The 17,788-nt window shown below is 43.6% G+C and overlaps 1 protein-coding gene across 2 annotated transcripts; it reads left to right on the forward strand.

Annotated features, from left to right (window-relative positions):
• Positions 1-2,259: 2,259 nt before the first annotated feature.
• SPRYD7 (SPRY domain containing 7) lies at positions 2,260-13,456 on the forward strand. 2 transcript variants are annotated; one of them, XM_073343515.1, is made up of 5 exons: positions 2,263-2,451; positions 5,032-5,148; positions 6,265-6,431; positions 8,606-8,708; positions 10,431-13,456. In XM_073343515.1, the coding sequence occupies exons 1-5, from the start codon at positions 2,346-2,348 to the stop codon at positions 10,526-10,528; spliced, it is 591 nt and encodes a 196-aa protein (XP_073199616.1). In that variant the 5' UTR covers positions 2,263-2,345; the 3' UTR covers positions 10,529-13,456. The 2 variants fall into 2 exon arrangements, with proteins under 2 accessions (XP_073199624.1, XP_073199616.1); XM_073343523.1 differs by lacking the exon at positions 5,032-5,148 and having other exon boundaries at positions 2,260-2,451.
• The last annotated feature ends 4,332 nt before the right edge of the window (positions 13,457-17,788 follow it).

Raw genomic sequence — 17,788 nt, forward strand, 5'->3', positions numbered from 1 at the left:
CGACTTGATTATGTAAAGAGTTGTCACTTTGGATGGGCTAGCACCAGCAGGAGAGTGAATTTGTGTGGGGGGGTGGAGGGTGAGAAAACCTGGATTTGTGCTGGAAATGGCCCACCTGTTGATCACTTTAGATAAGCTATTACCAGCAGGACAGTGGGGTGGGAGGAGGTATTGTTTCATGATTTCTGTGTGTATATAAAGTCTGCTGCAGTTTCCACGGTAAACATCTGATGAAGTGAGCTGTAGCTCACGAAAGCTCATGCTCAAATAAATTGGTTAGTCTCTAAGGTGCCACAAGTACTCCTTTTCTTTTTGCGAATACAGACTAACACGGCTGTTCCTCTGAAATCTTTCCTGGAGTTTGCTACAACTGTTTGGCAGCAGCAAGCGCTGGGAGGTGCAGAGCACCCACTAATTTTTCCCCATGGGTGCTCCAGCCCCAGAGCATCCATGGAATCGGCGCCTATGCTTCCGGACCAGGCTCCAAGAGGTAGGTGCTCCCACTGGGGAGGTGGAGGATCTTGTCCGTCCCCCCTTTTGCCCTGCCCCCCGACTGCCCCAGCCCAGACCCTCGCTCGGTGGACTGGTCCCTCCCTTTCCTGGTGCCTTGCTCTAGGGACTGACCCCTGCCGTGTCCCACTGTGCCCCAACCCCTCACTATGGGGACCGACCCCCTCCCTCCACCCCGATTGGGCAGGCTCCGCATCAGCTCCTCTGAGCGTGGCTCTGCCTGCAGCAGGTGCGTCCCTGGAGAGGGGGGAATTAGCGCGGGGGAGAGAGGAGTGAGCAGAGGGCGGGGCCTTGGGGAAGAGGCGGGGCAAGGATGTTCGGTTTTCAGCAGTTAGAAAATCTGCAACCCTAATGTACCACTACAGTTCTTATTATTAGTCATAAAATTACGCATCCTTTGCAGAAATCCTGAGGTGCAACTGACCTATTTGATAGAATGCAGGCCAGGCCCTCAGTACCAGCTATGTGGTAGAACGAATGTTACCCTACAACTCTGTAGTGTCATTGAGAAGATCCTGCAAGGGGTCCTGTACCCAGAGCGCCCAGGGGTGGTGAGAGTGCTCAGCACCCCACACCACTGCGTCAAATGCTTGCTTCTGTGAAGGACTGAGCCGGCTTGGGACTGAGCATATAGAAAACATCATCCAAGCCCAGGGGCGGGGAGTTATATGGGCCCACGGTGACCATGCTCCAGGAATATTCTGGGCGCCGGGGGCCTGGCTCCACCCCTGTTCGTGGCTGGGTCTCTCCCCTGACCCCGCCTGCCATCCCTGCACGCCTCCCCCGGAGTGTCTCCCAGCCACCCCCAGATAATTTAAAAGCACTCCAGAGCCCCCGGCTGCCACCACCGGCAGTGCAACGGGGCTGAGGCGGCTTCCTGCCTGCCCTCACTCCGCCCCAATCCCGGAAGCAGCTGGCACATCCCTGCAGCCCCGGGGCGGGGGGTGTGTGGCAGGGTTGTCTCTGTACACTGCCCCCGCCCCAAGACCGACTCCGCAGCTCCCATTGGCCAGGAATGGCAGCCAATGGGAGCTGGGGGGCAGTACCTGTGGGCAACAGTATGAGGAGACCTCCCGGCCCCTCCCCCCGCCTATGAGCCGCTGCCAGAGGGGTGTGCCGCTCACTTCCAAGAGCTGCCCAAGGGAAGCGCCTCACCCTCTCCCACACCCCAACTCCCTGCCCAGAGCCCAAGCTCCCTCCTGCACCCTAACCCCCAGCCCAGAGCCTGCACCCAAACTCCCTCCCAGAGCCTGGGGGGGCAGGGGTAAGACTTGGACCCGCTGGGCTCCACCAAAACGTATACAAACCGGCCGCCCCTGGCCAAGCCAACCCCGCTTCAGGCTCCCTCCCAGCTGCTACAGTGAGGTGGCTTCAGCCCCGCAGCTGGGATCTGGGGGCCAAACCCCCCCGGGGTCAGGCGAGGGGAGTTGCGAGCCTGTCGAGCCGGCACTGAGCATGCGCCCAGCTGGGCAGTGGCTCGGGCTCTGAGCTCCCCAGGGTTGGCTCCTCCCAGGGTGGGTCCCCCGGGTGAGGCGGCGGGGAGGATGCACGATCTCCCCCTCCCCCTCCCCCTCCCCCTCCCTGCCTGTGGCCGGGCTGGAGCCTGACAGGGCCCCGCCCAAGCTCCAGCGCTCCCTCCGTCGCCGGCCGGGCTCCGCGCGCGCGCGCCGAGTCCTCCCAGCCTGCAGGGGGCGCGGCGTCGCCCTCCCTGCGCCCCGTGCGCTCCGCTCTCTGGCCGGCCGGCCCGCCGCCGCCTCCTCCTCCTCCTCGCCGCGCGCGCGCGCGAGCCGCCTTGGCCTGGCCCAGCCCAGCCCAGCGCAGCCCCAGGGAACGCGATGGCGGCCTCGGTGTTCTGCTGCCTGCGCTGGTGCGGGGACGGCGGCGCCGGGCACATCCCGCTGAAGGAGATGCCCGCCGTGCAGCTGGACACGCAGCACATGGGTAAGGGGGCGCGCCCCGCCCCGGGACCCCCGCCGCAGGTCCCTTTCGCCCCGGTGGCGTGGGGGTGCGAGCTGGGGGTGAATAGTAAGGGTTTCTGGCGCCCCTGAGCTCCGTGGTTGTTATTAATGGTAGGGGTGTGGCGCTTGCCCGGCAAAGAAGCGGCAAGGTGCCCGTGCTTTGCCTCTTCATATCTTCTAGGGTAGTCTGTTGTGCCTGCGGGATGTCTTTAGTTCTGTGTACGTGGCAACGTTTTAAAAACCGATGTCACAAAGTGATGGTTAAGAGGGCTAGAAAGCGATATTTAGAAGAATCCCCCCAAGCCCCGAGGGCTGTCCCCGCTCAGGTGACCCCATTACGGAAGAAGCCTGGCTGAATCGTTAGGTGTTGCAGTCTTTCACAAAGGTCACCAAACGCAGGGGCTGTCGGATCAACAAGGCAGCAGATTCCACCGTTGATTTGCTTTCACGGAGACTGCCCTGTCTGGGCACAGTCAGCCTGAGTATTTATTATTATTTTACATTTATATTGCAGCAGCCTCTAAAGGCCACAGCCAGGTTGGGCCCAATTATGCTAGGCACTATACAAATATTTGACAAATGACCGTCCCTCACCAAAGAGCTTATGGTCCAAAGTGATCTTAGTTATATAATTGTGAGGTTATGGCACAAAAATAAGTGATCTCTAAGGCACACAGAGGATATGTCAAAAATAACACATTGCATTTCATTTGGAAACTAATTGCAATTTCATCGTCTCTGAAGTACTGGTGTAATATGATCCCAGCATGAAAATGTTGCTAAATAACCAGGCAGCAGTATTCTGCTCTAGTTTTAGTTCTAAAGCCGGGACTATAAATTGCTGGTCTACCAGTATGATTATGTTGGTTGGGAAGTGATTTTTTTTTTTAACTGACATTGTTAAAGGTACCTTAAACCTATGTAACTTATTACCTTTCCCATATGGGAATAAACTATACCGGTATAAGGGCTTGGCTACACTTGCGAGTTACAGCGCAATAAAGGAGCCCCGGGTGCACTAGCTCGCTACCCGTCCACACTGGCAAGGCACATAGAGCGCTCTGACTCCGCGGCTACAGCGAGTGGAATAACGTTAGCTGCGCCCCCGCTGGAGCGCCATGGTGCCAATGTGAACGAGGTGTTGCTTTACTGCGCTCTGATCAGCCTCTGGAAATGTCCCATAATCCCCTTAAGTCAAGTGGCCACTCTTGTCAGTGTTTGGAATCGGCTGTAGGTATGCGGAAATGCCCTTGAAAACTCCATTTCTGACAGCCGGCTGCTTATCTCCTCCGAGACAAAGTAACCATTACTGTGGAATGCTGTCTGTGGGAGAGAGAGAGAGAGAGAGGCGGGTGGGGGGGTCTACTGCTCTCTGAATTTACAAGACAACATGCTGACATGCTCTCAGCCCCCCAAAAACCCACTCTCTCTCCCCCCACATACACATAACACACTCCCTTCTCACACCCCACCCCACCCCCATTTGAAAAGCACGTTGCAGCCACTTGCATGCTGGGATAGCTGCCCATAATGCACCACTCCCAATGCCACTACAAGTGCTGCAAATGTGGCCACGTCAGTGTGCTTGAAGCTGTCAGTGTGGACAGACTGCAGCGCTTTCCCTACTGCGCCCTACAAAGACTGGTTTAACTCAAGGGGCTCTACATCTGCAAGTGTAGCCATGCCCTAAGTTACTGTTATAACTGTGTCCATGCAAGGGTATGTTTGCTGCATTAACTATTTTAGTATAGTTAAAGTGGTACATCTTTTGTGCTAAGACAAGGGTGGAGTGGTCTTCCACTGTAGTTCTGCGTAAAGGGCATTGCAACAAACCAATTAAGAAAGGCCTACTCCTTGCCAAACAAATATTTAAAAAATCATCTTGGCTAGAAAACATCCAGGCATCCTCAGAAATTATTGGACTGGCTTTTGAGGACTTTGTCTTATCTGTGCCTATACTGACAAATGCTTATTAGAGCTTTTGAGCAAAAATCTTCCACGGGAGAGTGTAGTATTTAGCAGAGCTCAATGTTCTGATCTGTGTGCTGGCAGGTACCTTTTTAAAGGAAGCTCGCAATCAAACCCTTAAAAGGAATCTTACTTATTGATTAATTCTTGGTGACCACAACTCATGAAAAGCCTTCTGCAGAATGTGCCTATCCTTCAGTTCTAGACCAAGAAAAGGAGGTGATTTAGAGAAAGGCATGAGCCCTGCATCCCCTTTCTCTTAGTGAGTGTCTTTCTAATTAAATGATTGTAAGCTATGCTGCTGGGATATTTGAAGAAATGTTGTAATCAACATGCTGCCTTAAAGCCTGAGAGGAGAAATTAAAGAATATAGATTTTAAATAGATGAACTCTAGCTGAAAGATGAACTAGCCTATAAACACATCCTTTCTTTACCTGAAAGCACTGCACAACCTAATTCTGATAGACTAATGGAGCTCTTACTTGGGTTGAAAGAGAAAATAGTTCTTGTTGTTTAGGGGTTTTAGTGGATGTCTCCAAACTTTAAAAAAAAACAATGTTTTTTGAAGTTTGTGTATTTTATTTGTATATGCAGGAACAGATGTCGTCATTGTCAAAAATGGCAGAAGAATATGTGGCACGGGGGGTTGCTTAGCCAATGCACCTTTGCATCAGAACAAGAGCTATTTTGAGTTTAAAATCCAATCCACAGGTTAGTTAGCAAAATTATTTTCTACTTTAGATTGGGATTTGAGATTTGACTACAAGCAGGCAACGCATCTGCACCTTTGGTAATTAAGTGCACTTCATCTTTGGACTACTACCATGAGAAATAACACACTTAACAAATATCAAACTTTTGTAAGACACTAAACTGTCATCTTGTAAGAAAGATTTGTCATTTTTCTATTTTGCTGCTTTGATTTATTAAAAACTATAGTAATTGAAATGACTAGAGTTGCAGTATTAAAACACTACCATGTTTGAAAACTCTTGTATATATGTTTTTTCAATAAACCTAATTTAGAGCTACTTTCTGCTAAATTCTTTTTTATTTATATTGCATTATGAGCATGTAAAATACTGTGTACATAGCTCTTGTACTTTTTGTCCAATAATATTTGCTGTCTGTCTACATTTATTTGCTATTTTAGAATGGATCCAGATTCTTCTCCTTTAGCTTCTTGTGGGAATGATTCTGTGCTTAGAAATGCAGCAGAGAACTCACAGCTTGGGAGTGCGGGGCTTAAATGTGGTTTTAAGCCACCTTTGTGTCCTCCCAGTTCTGGGCTGGTTCTGGGACTGAAGCATCCCCAGCATAATTTAGACAGCCCCAGGCTGCCGTATGAGCTGCTGCATTGTCTGAAATCACTGGTGTATATATGCTGTGGCCATGACCCCGGCATTCCCCCTATGCCGAGGCTTGCAACTGTGTCCTCAGAGACACAGTTATCTTCTGCCGTTATCTTCTGCCGTTCCTTTTGGTTATCTTCTGCCGTTCCTTTGCCCCAGGAATCCTCCCCCAGTGAGAACTGCTGCTCTAATCATTTTAGGTGATAACTGGGTCAGAGTGAGGGCTAAGACTTTTACTCCATAACTTTTATTTTGATGGCTCAAAAGAAAAACGCTGAGATACAGCATGTTTTGGAAGGATATTTTTAAGTCTGTCTCAACCTAGTGAATGTAATTGCTAATGCTTTTCAAATTAAAATTCACTCATGATATTGCTGTCATTGTGGCACACACCTGGAATATATTTCTTACTCTCAGTGTGAGATTTCAAAAGAAACAAATAAGTGTTCACAGAATATCGTCGTCATATTTTCAGGGGTTTGGGGTATTGGAGTTGCAACCCAGAAAGCAAATTTGAATCAAATTCCACTTGGTCGAGATGTGCATAGTTTAGTGATGAGGAATGATGGAGCTCTCTACCACAACAACGAGGAGAAGAACAGGCTGCCGGCAAACAGCCTTCCACAGGAGGGTGACATTGTGGTGAGTTTCCTTAGTTCTTGTTAATGTAAATTTGTTGCTGTGTCTAAATAGCTCAACAATAGATGTTTCTGGGATTTTCCAAAGCAGCTTTTGCTGTCAGCACTGTTGCAAGGCTAAAGGGAATACAGTGAATCCTTGTGAAAGGCTAGCTTTCCATGCAAACAAGAAAATTAAACACAGAATTTTATTGAAGCCCTGAAAAGTGAATATCTGATAAAAGGATTAAACCTATTAAATTAATATGCTTACAGTGCATCAGAAGGTAATATTCAGTAGATATTGAGTTGTAAAAAATTTAGGCTTATTAAATGAGTACTTCTAATATTTCATACTAAAAATCATTATAGAACAATGCAACCCTTCAGAATTGTAATCATTTAGTAAAACATAGTTATGTATTTATCATGAGGTCTTGTGCCAGTAATTCTCCCTAAGTTAGGCATGTTCCTTCCTCACTGTCTTTTCTAATCCACATCATTAGCAGGGGCATAGTTGGAATAGAATTTGGTTCCAATACTTTTTGGGGAGTAATGGGTAGAGGAAAGTGCTGTTCAGGGTCAAATATTCCTTACTTTTCTTCTCCCCAACTCTCTCTCCCTTTCATAGATCCCCCCCACCACCACCTTTTCTGGAGAAGTAAGATAGACATGAAGGGGCTCATACCCTCTTGCCTGCCCTCTTGTTCATCAGAAGTACACTGGCCCTTTAAGTGTTTGCTCTTCTAGCCTTTCAGTTCAGCTCCCACTATCCTCGGATCCTTATGCTGTCTTCCTCCTAGGCGTGGCAGCAGGCCCTTAGAGAGTCCAGTCTTCCTGCTACCTCATGGTGTGCAGGAGGAAGGATATCCATTTAGTCTGGTGGGTTTTCCCCTGCAGTCTCACTCCAGTCCTCAAGAGGTTTCTAGTCCTGCTCCTTTGGTGGCTTCATGCCAGTTTACTGCTGATGCAAAGTAGTCCTGTGCCTGGATTGCTTATTTCAAGTGTGGCAGGTCAATTAACCACACCTGGGGAGGTAGCTATTCTGTCCCTTTACCCCTTAGTGACTGTGACAGAATGGGTTTTATATACCCCATCACAATAGTGCTTCATTGCTACCCACTGCTACTAGGGTTGATGAATTTGCCTATAAACCTGACGGGGCCGTCACCCGTAGAGATTCCAAGCTCTTTGTGGCTGGGCTCCCTGCTCAAAGATGTCCCAGAATGCACTGGAGATTGAGATGAGATTGTACCCAGGGAGCACAAGAGCTCTTTGTTGGTCTATGCTTGGTTAGCAGGCAGAGGGAGTGGCCCTTGCAGCCTTGGAAGAAGATTTGTAGCAAAGGTATTGGGATAAAGGGGTTGTATTTTTAGTCAAGCTGGGATTCAATTTAGAAAAGAGAGAGGAAATTAGACTGGGGATAGGGAGAAAAAAATGTTGGAAAGATGAATGAGAGGGACTTGGGAATCTATATGGCTCATGCTCCCTCTCATGCCTCAACACTTCTAAAATATATTTAAAATTACCCTGTATATTTAAAGGGGTCTACTGTATTACTACTTTTTTAACATTATTAGAATTTATTTTATATACACGGAAGTGATAAGATTAACATTGTTTCTAATACCAACTTTTTCAATATCTTTTATTAATTGCTGATGTTTGTGAGTTTCATATACATAGATTATTGCCAGGTATCTGAAGTTTAAAAAAAAATCCCCTGCTTAGGTGGCTTGCTTGGGAGAGAATCTTGCTGTGTTGCAGTCTCTTTAAAGGCTCACTCAAACTATTTAGTCTGCAAAGCTGAAGTTAAAACACTTGAAGGATAATAAGTAACAAATGCATTACTTTGCTAACTGCCTGAGCTCTGTAGATTCACAGTTTGAGCTAAGTTGGTTAGCTTCTGTTCGTCAAATAAGTCGATTGTTATTGCTGCTGTCCCCTGATTGGATAAGCCTGCAAGCACTTTTGGTGCTTGCGAGTTCAAATATAATTAAATATTCTTAATTATTGACTTTTTAAGCGTCCAGAAAAATGGTCTAGTGCGTTCTTTTAGGAGACTGTGGTTTATGCCGTCGTATTAGAAACTGCCCATTGTGTCCAGCTAGATTAGCTGTAAAAAAGAAATAGTTGTAAGCATTCTCACGTATATCAACTTGATGATCTTATGTTAACATTTCCTATTTTGCCTTATAGGGTATTACATATGACCATGTAGAATTAAATGTATATTTAAATGGAAAGAATATGCATTGTCCAGCTTCAGGAATCAGAGGGACTGTCTATCCTGTAGTATATGGTAAGTTGGGTTCTCAAACTTTCAGTGTGGTCAATCTTAATAGCAATATTCTCTCAAACCACCTATTAGTTTTAGTCCTGTGAATATTGTGTTATTGGGATTCTGGCTGCCAGACACCACATTGGTTAGAATGGGAGAACAGACTTTTGTTAGGTAGCTAACATGTCATCTTCCCATTGCTTTGGAAATGGAGTTACAGTAGAGAGAATTTAGACTTCGGGAGTAGGTAGCTTTCATAAACAGTCTACTTGCTGCAGCAGGGACTTGGGCACCCTGGTCTGTACCTTTTTTTTTTTAAACTTCCTCCTCCTTTCTCCATGCCTAATCCCACACCACTGAAGTTTTAGGCTTTGGTGTGAGGTGACTTTTTATTGCCAGACTCCCTCGCCTGTCATCATCTTTCAAGAGCTGACATAAATTCCCAAGAATTTCCATGCTTCACAATGGATTAGTTTATTGCTATAACACCTGATGATTTGCAAATTACATTCAGGTGACACCTCCATGTTACAAATTACAAGTAATAAAACCCTTAATTTAATGCTATGTATTCATAGGCATCTGAAAGGAGAAATTGCTCTCAACCATTTAATTTATCGATGTTTCAGTCCAGAATCGTAGAGATTTTTAAAATAAACTCAGTACAGAAGTTAAATGATGTCATGTATGGGAACTTATAACACAAGTCAAATTCAAAGTTGCTTCCTTCAGCAGCTGAACCCCAGGCACATCTGCACAAATATTAAAGTGTAAAGTCAACACACACATAACACAAGATAGTACTTGTGAGCTCAGTTAAGGCTGCTGTGGGAAAAGCCAAATATCTTGGCTCCAGGATATCTAAATGCTTGACCAAAATATTATATTTGGTTTTGTTGTTCGTTCGTTCTTTTTTCTTTTTTCTTCTTTTTTTTTGGGGGGGGGGGGGAGGGTAGGAGGAATTGGAATTGATATACTGCTGTCACATGAGGTGTGGCTTAGAGGAATGTTTCTTTTAAAGACTCATTAACTAAATGGATCTGATTTTTCTGATGAGCAGTGCTACACTATGAAGTATACTTCTCTAAAGCTGCCTGTGAAGTATTGCTGCAGTTAATGATCTGTCAGAATTTCCATTTTAATCCTCTAATACTCCACCTAGAATCAGGCAGAAAGTCTCGTGGCAATATTATTGTTTTGAATGGTTTATTTTTAAAATCCAGGTGTCTAAAAATAACAGTCAAGCAGGGTTCTGATGTCCTAACCTCAGCAGATGGCTTGACACCAAGCAGGGGAATGGGAAGCATGTCATAGAGATGCATCCTCTTTCATGTCTCACCATTACCACGTTTGGCCTGTGGACTTCCAAAGTAGTGGAGGGGAAAATGAGGGCCCTAGAAGTTGAGGAGAGTTGCTTTAAGGCTTATTAGCACTCTCAGTAAAATTCATAGCAAAACTTTCACTGATTTCAGCGAAGTCTTTTGCAAATCTAAGTATTCTGTAGGAAGTAAACATGATTTGGCCTGCTTGATTGTATTCTAGGATGTTTTCTACAGATTAACCAAGAAGATCTTATTTGTCTTTACTGCATGGATGTTACTGATATATTGGTGAATATCCTTTGTGTTTCAGTTATTGTGGACACACAATGTATTGATGTATATAATCTAATTTGGTGTCATGTATAGTCAAAATAAATGCTGTTCTCCTCTAATTATTTTTCTCTTTGCTTCTGTCCTACAGTAGATGACAGTGCCATCTTGGATTGTCAGTTCAGTGAATTTTATCACACTCCTCCAACAGGGTTTGAAAAAATACTCTTTGAGCAGCAAATCTTCTGAACGTCTTCATACTGAAAACTTGCACCCCTACACTGTTATAAAGCCTTTGCCATCTTAAATAAAGCTTCACGTTTACCTGTAGGAAACACATCTGTATTTTTTAGTAAAGTACTTGTGACTGTTGTCTGAAGAACCAAAGTGTTAACTGCAACACCAGAGAATTGTGTTACAAATGGTAGATTTTGACAACTGTTTTGTGATGTGAAAATCAGTGTTTTGGGGCAGTTTTCTGATTTGTATTTGATGTAAATGGAAACTAAAGGGTATAATTGCCACAGTATTAAATGAACTTTTGGTTTCAATTTGAGCTTTATAAAGGGAATAATTCATATGCGTGACAGTATGTTTCCATAAAGCTACAGGGATAGATAGTTGTCTCATTATTTTTCCTGTTCCTTCCCACTCAGAAGTTATGTACCTTGTAAAAAGAGAGCACTGTGCTAATAGTCTGTTTGGATTGCTATGTCCTTGTTTTGCACAATGACTAATGATACGATTGGCAGCTAGATTTTGTTTTTTCTTTTGAAACTTGTAACCTACCCATTTCTAGTTGTTAAACAGCTAATATTCCTCTTGAGTTTAGATAAATCTCATAGCTTTTCATTTGCTTTAAGTGTGACAGAATACTTTTTAGTAACAGTCAAAACATTATTTTGTTGTAAAAAAGCAAACCTAAACACCGGATGTATTTATGAAAACCATCATGCTGTGTTACTCTGGTGGCAGAGTAGGTACAGATTGTTTAATTGTGATGTATACAATGGCAGGGATGGTATGTTGGATATTACGATGAAGCTTTACATCTAAACTGTAAATCAGATTCTTTATGGAATATTTTATTTAAATGTTTTTTTCTGGAACCAGTAATAAAATGAATAATGGTTAACGTGCTGTTCCAAAACGTGATTCCGATAACTATAAAAGATCAGGTGACGCTTTCCTTGTCATGTATGCAGTATGCTTGTCATGTGTGCAGTATGCACCTTTTCATATTTTTTGCAAAGAAAACCTTTTTGTATATCCTGGTGTGTGTGTGTGTGTGTTAAAAACTTTTAGTAAGATTTTTTTTTTTTGGCTGTCCATGGACTAACGCATTTATATGATGAGTGAATGCTGTGATGCCTTTAAATATTTGAGGTTCTTTTATTCTGAACTTTTCAAATACAGCTGACTTTCTCTGAGCCTTTCTTTCACTTCATAATTTTCTGTATTTGTTTAAAGACTTCTCCTTGGCCTCAAAGGCCCAGCGTTTCCTTTACCATGCTTTGATCTCCCAGTGCTGAAATTGACACAACAGATGATGCCATAAGGCCTAGCTCATATCTAGAGCATGATGCCTCTTCAATAGTATAGTATAAGATTAGGAATATTTGGGGATTGGGGTGAGAATGGAGAGGGTTAATGCTCTTCCCCTGAAACTTGCAATATTAGCCACTTGTGGAACATTCTTTTGGGGCATGACTGTCTTTGTGCCATATATCAGCTGAGACACATCATGATGCTTCTGCAATCAAATCTGTCCACTCTTGAAATTAGAAAGGAATTTATTGGGGGGGGGTTGAATTTCCATTCTTGATGCTTCTCCTTTAGTAATGTCTCCATGGTCCTTTGTGCCATGTGAAAGAATAGGAAGATGAAATGAAAGCACTTGATATGGAATTAAACTTGCTGGTATTTTTTGGGGAAGGGAGAAGTATTTAAAGAAATTATAACCACTGTATCTAACTTCAAAGAACAAATAACTAAAAAATGTGTTTTTAATTTATTAAAGAATACTTAACATACAGGAAGCTGCTATCCTGAGTCTGATGTAGAGTAAGACAGAGAATCCAGGTCCTGTTTGAAAGCACAGAGAAGACAGTCTTCAAAATTGTAAATTCTACTTTTAAAATGTTTTGATAAACGTAAGTGTTTAAATCAGTTGTTAAATTATCCAAAAAAATTTAAGAGCTTACTCTTACATCTTAGGAAGTTGCTGATTTCCCGTTATTTTAAATGTAATGTGAATTTTCTGTCCTATTGTACATATGGCTTTCCTCCTCTTATAAAATAACACATTGAGAGTCACTTGAGAACCATATGAAGTAATGGAGAACATTGCATTTACTGTTTGTGAATCTGTCAATATGTAGAAAGAGTGCACTTTTTACCTGCTAATGATAATCTTAAAGCACTTTGAAAAAGTGGATGATACTGTTCACCCATTTTACAGGTGAGAAAAGAGGCACAGAGATTAAATGACTTGGCCAACATCTCATAGCAAGTCAGTTGAAGACCTAGAAATAGAACGATGCTTCCAGTCCTGTGCCTTGTCCAGTGGAATGGACTGTAATGGATGCCTCTAAAAATTGCTCTGGTAATCGATTTTTAATAATAGAGCTAGCTAAATATTTACCAAGTAGTAAAGGTGTTAACCAGAAAGAATCATCATTGTTTTTAATTGGAAGTGTTAAGGCTTTTCCATTAATTATTGTTTGCACCCTTGTTTGTTTAACCTTTGAATGTTCAGACATAGGCAGCCTGCTGTAGCAATGTGTAACACTTTATGCTGTACGTTTTCTAGTCCTTGGCAGCAAAATTTTCAGTTGATAGGTCTGTGCATCAACTACTAAATAGGCTTGCCAGAGCATGTAATCCAGTTTGCATGTTTATCAGCAGCATTCTTATTTATACAGTATGATGGCTGTGTATGGTATTTTGCAGATAAATAAAATGAGGCTCCTATTTCAAGGATCTTAAAATCCAAATTAGATCGCATAAAGTTAGGAAGGACGAATGAGGAGAGGGTTGGGAGGACAAAGATTGTAACAATGTATATCGGGAGATATCAATGTTAAGTATGATGATCAAGATCTGATGCAGTTGTTTGCAGTGAATAATTCAATTAATTGAACCCTTGTTTCTGTTGGTAAATTATCCATGATCTGATTTTCACAAGTTTACTCGTTATTCAGTGAAAAGTTTATGCAAACATACTTCAGCCTCTATGAGCCGTCAAAGAAGAATTTGTTGTTCATGCTGTTCAATGGGTCTTTCTAGTCCCATGAATGCTTCTACTCCCAGATCCATACAGAGCCTTCAAAGATGGCTTTGCAAACCCTCTGGTGATAATATACCTGAATGAGAGTATATGCAATATTTTCCCTTTATGCAAACTTGCTTTGCAACAAAAAACAAGGAAAAGAGATCTGAATATGATTGATGTGAATGCTTGAATTTTATTCAAATGAATGTTTATATTATTGCGGTGTTATTTCAGCTCTCTTATCCATCCACACTGTGTTGATTCCTCTTTTCATAGCTGCAATTGATTAAACTGGAGATTGAGATTACAGAAATTCACAAGAGAACACACTACTCCTCTGTACTTGTATTCTTCTGCATTTCTTTACATATCAGCTCACTGTAGACTGGGCAAAATCACAAATTATCCAGATTCGTATGCATTTTTGATCTACCTACAACTGTAGTTGCCATTCCTTTTGGCTTTGTATTAACTAAAAATTTAATTTAAATTCACATTTCCTTTAGTTTGTTTACAAAAATGTTGAAGAATCGCTGCAGTTTTGAAGTGAGGATTCATTAGATAATATTTTGGCCAACTAAAGATTGTGGAATCCCACGTAGCTGGAGCTTTCATCTGGCATTTATTGATCAGATTTTATACCTTGACCACTTTCTCTGGCGTACACTCTGCTGACTTGCCTATGACAAGCAATTTTCACCAACTCATCTACATTTTGCCAAAGTTTATTTTGGCCCAGATACCTGTGTATTTTTGGCATAAAATACTCCCAAACAAAACTAGTGCAACGGTTATCCATGGTAACATTTTTTCACTGATGAAAAGAACCCAAGTTATCCAATTCCAAGTTCAGATATTTTAAGGCTGAAGGGAATTCAGATTTCCCAGCAACAGAGGTTTTAACATGTTTTGCTCGCCAGTTGTACTGGAGCATCTAAGAAATATGACTCAATCTTTGTTTCTTGCAGCTAAGAGCTCTTTTCTGCTGAACTGCCAGACTTTTCCATGGAAGTGACTTGGCATCCACTCTTGCTTACACTGTGAATATAATCTTGAGTTACACTGTGTGCACAATTCAACCATATTATAATTTTCCTTAACTTGTACTGGAAGTAGAGAGCAGTGACATTAGATTTATTTATACAGCATCTCATAAGAACGGCCATACTGGGTCAGACCAAAGGTCCATCTAGCCCAGGATCCTGTCTTCTGACAGTGGCCAATGCCAGGTACCCCAGTGGGAATGAACAGAACAGGTAATCATAAAGTGATCCATTTCCTGTCGCTCATTCCCAGCTTCTGGCAAACAGAGGCTAGGGACACCATCCGTGCCCATCCTGGCTAATAGCCATTGATGGACCTATCCTCCATGAATTTATCTAGTGCAGGGATCAGCAACCTTTGGCACACGGCCTGCCAGGGTAAGCCCCCTGGCGGGCCAGGCCAGTTTGTTTACCTGCTGCGTCCGCAGGTTCGGCCAATCACAGCTCCCAGTGGCCTGGAGAGGCAAACCATGGCCAGTGGGAGCTGCGATTGGCCGAACCTGCGGATACGGCAGGTTGCCGATCCCTGATCTAGTGCTTTTTTGAACCCTGTTATAGTCTGGGCCTTCGCAACATCCTCTGGCAAAGAGTTCCATAGGTTGACTGTGCATTGTGTGAAGAAATATTTCCTTTTGTTTGTTTTAAACCTGCTGCCTATTAACTTCATTTGGTGACCCCTAGTTCTTGTGTTATGAGAAGGAGTAAATAACACTTCCTTATTTACTTTCTCCACACCAGTCATGATTTTATAGACCTCTATCATATCCCCCCTTAGTCGTCTCTTTTCCAAGCTGAAAAGTCCCAGTCTTATTAATCTCTCCTCATACAGAAGCCGTTCTATACTCCTAATCATTTGTCTTGCACTTTTCCAATTCCAATATATCTTTTTTGAGATGGGGCAACCACATCTGCATTATTCAAGGTGTGGGCGTACCATGGATTTATATAGAGGCAATATGATATTTTCTGAGTTATTATCTATCCCTTCCTTAATGATTATCAACATTCTGTTAGCTTTTTTTAACTGCTGCTGTGCATTGAGTGGATGTTTTCAGAGAACTATCCACAGTGACTCCAAGATCTTTCTTGAGTGGTAACAGCTAATTTAGACCCCATCATTTTGTATGTGTAGTTGGGATTATGTTTTCCAATGTGTATTACTTTGCAGATGAAATTAAGTGTTAATAAATGCAATTTTGTTGCCCAGTCACCCAGTTTTGTGAGATCCTTTTGTAGTTCTTTGCAGTCTGCCTGGGACTTAACTACCTTGAGTAGTTTTGTATCATCTGCGTATTTTTCCACCTCACTGTTTACCCCTTTTTCCAGATCATTTATGAATATGTTGAATAGGACTGGTCCCAGAAGAGACCCCGGGGGACACCACTATTTACCTCTCCCCATTCTTAAAATTGACCATTTATACCTACCCTTTGTTTCCTATCTTTTCACCAGTTACCAATCCATGAGAAGACCTTCCTTCTGATCCCATGACAGCTTACTTCTCTTAAGAGCCTTTGATGAGGGACCTTGTCAAAAGCTTTCTGAAAATCGTCTGAAGTGTGTCTCGTACTAAAATGCTGGAACTTCAGAAGATAATGGCTATTCATGAGAGATTTCAAGGGACTATAATGTTCCTTGAATCTTCTTATACCACAGCCCATCTCACTGATCACAGCGAAGGACATCAAATGTCTAAGCAGCTCTTCTTCCTTGTGACTAAGGGTATGTCTACACTATGAAATTAGGTCAATTTTATAGAAGTCTATCTTTAGAAAGCGATGTTATACAGTCGATCATGTATGTCCCCACTAAGCGCAGTAGGTTGGTGGAGTGCATCCTCAGTACTGTAGCTAGCATTGACTCACAGAGTGGTGCACTGTGGGTAGCTATCCCACAGTCCCCGCTGCCCACTGGAATTCTGGGTTAAGCTCCCAATGCCTGATGGGGCAAAAACATTGTCACAGGTGATTTTGGGTACATGTCGTCTGTCTCCTCTCCCTCCCTCTTTGAAAGCAACAGCAAACAATCGTTTTGCACCTTTTTTCCTGGGTTACCCATGCAGATGCCATAGCATGGCAAGCATGGAGCCCGCTTAGCTCAGCGCTGCTGTTGTGAGCATTGTAAACACCTTGCACATTATCCTGCAGTATGTGCAGAACCTGGCTAGGAACTGCCAGCCCGAGGACGATTGTGAGGAGAACATGGACACAGACGTTCCTGAGAGCACAGGATGTGGCAATTGGGACATCATGGCAGCAGTGGGGCAGGTTGATACAGTAGAACCCCGATTCTGAGCCCGGCAAACAAACACAGACTGGTGGGACCGCATAGTGTTGCAGGTATGCAATGATTCCCAGTGGCTGCGAAACTTTTGCATGCGTAATGCCACTTCCATGGAACTTTGTGAGTTGCTTTCCCCCATCCTGAAGCACAGGGATACCAAGATGAGACCTGCCATGACAGTTGAGAAGCGAGTGGTGATAGCCCTGTGGAAGCTTGCAATACCTGACTGCCACCAGTCAGTCGGGAATAAATTCGGAGTGAGCAAACCTACCATGGGGACTGCTGTGATCCAAGTAGCCAAGCCAATCAGTGACCTTCTGCTAACAAGGGTAGTGACTCAGGGAACCCCATCATAGCAAAGCCATCCACTATGACCTGCACATTTCCCAAACTGATGGGGCGATAGACTGAACGCATATCCCTATCTTGGCACCAGACCACCTTGCCAACCAGTACATAAACCACAAGGGGTACTTCTCAATGGTGCTGCAAGCACTGGTGAATCACAGAGGACTTTTCACCGACATCAACATGGGATGGTCGGGAAAGGTGCATCTTTAGGAACTCCAGGCTGTTTGAAAAGCTGCAAGAAGGGATTTTCTTCCCAGCCCAGAAAATTACCGTTGGGGATGTTGAAATGCCAATAGTTATCCTTGGGGACCCAGAACATGAGAATGGCCATACTGGGTCAGAACAAAGGTCCATCTAGCCCAGTATCCTGTCTACCGACAGTGGCCAATGCCAAGTGCCTAACAGGTAGTGATCTAGTGATCTCTCTCTTGCCATCCATCTCCATCCTCTGACAAACAGAGGCTAGGGACAGCAATCCTTACCCATCCTGGCTAATAGCCATTAATGCACTTAACCTCCATGAATTTATCCAGTTCTCTTTTAAACCCTGTTAGGGTT

The sequence above is a fragment of the Lepidochelys kempii genome, chromosome 1 (assembly GCF_965140285.1).
Source record: "Lepidochelys kempii isolate rLepKem1 chromosome 1, rLepKem1.hap1, whole genome shotgun sequence".
NCBI lineage: Eukaryota > Metazoa > Chordata > Testudines > Cheloniidae > Lepidochelys > Lepidochelys kempii.

What these genes read in the sequence shown, in the direction of transcription:
- SPRYD7 (XM_073343515.1), top strand. Translation starts at nt 2,346, where the DNA reads ATGGCGGCCTCGGTGTTCTGCTGCCTGCGCTGGTGCGGGGACGGCGGC. An exon ending in GCTGGACACGCAGCACATGG is followed by an intron (nt 2,452 to 5,031) that starts GTAAGGGGGCGC and finishes TTGTATATGCAG; the next exon opens with GAACAGATGTCGTCATTGTC. An exon ending in TGTCTATCCTGTAGTATATG is followed by an intron (nt 8,709 to 10,430) that starts GTAAGTTGGGTT and finishes TCTGTCCTACAG; the next exon opens with TAGATGACAGTGCCATCTTG.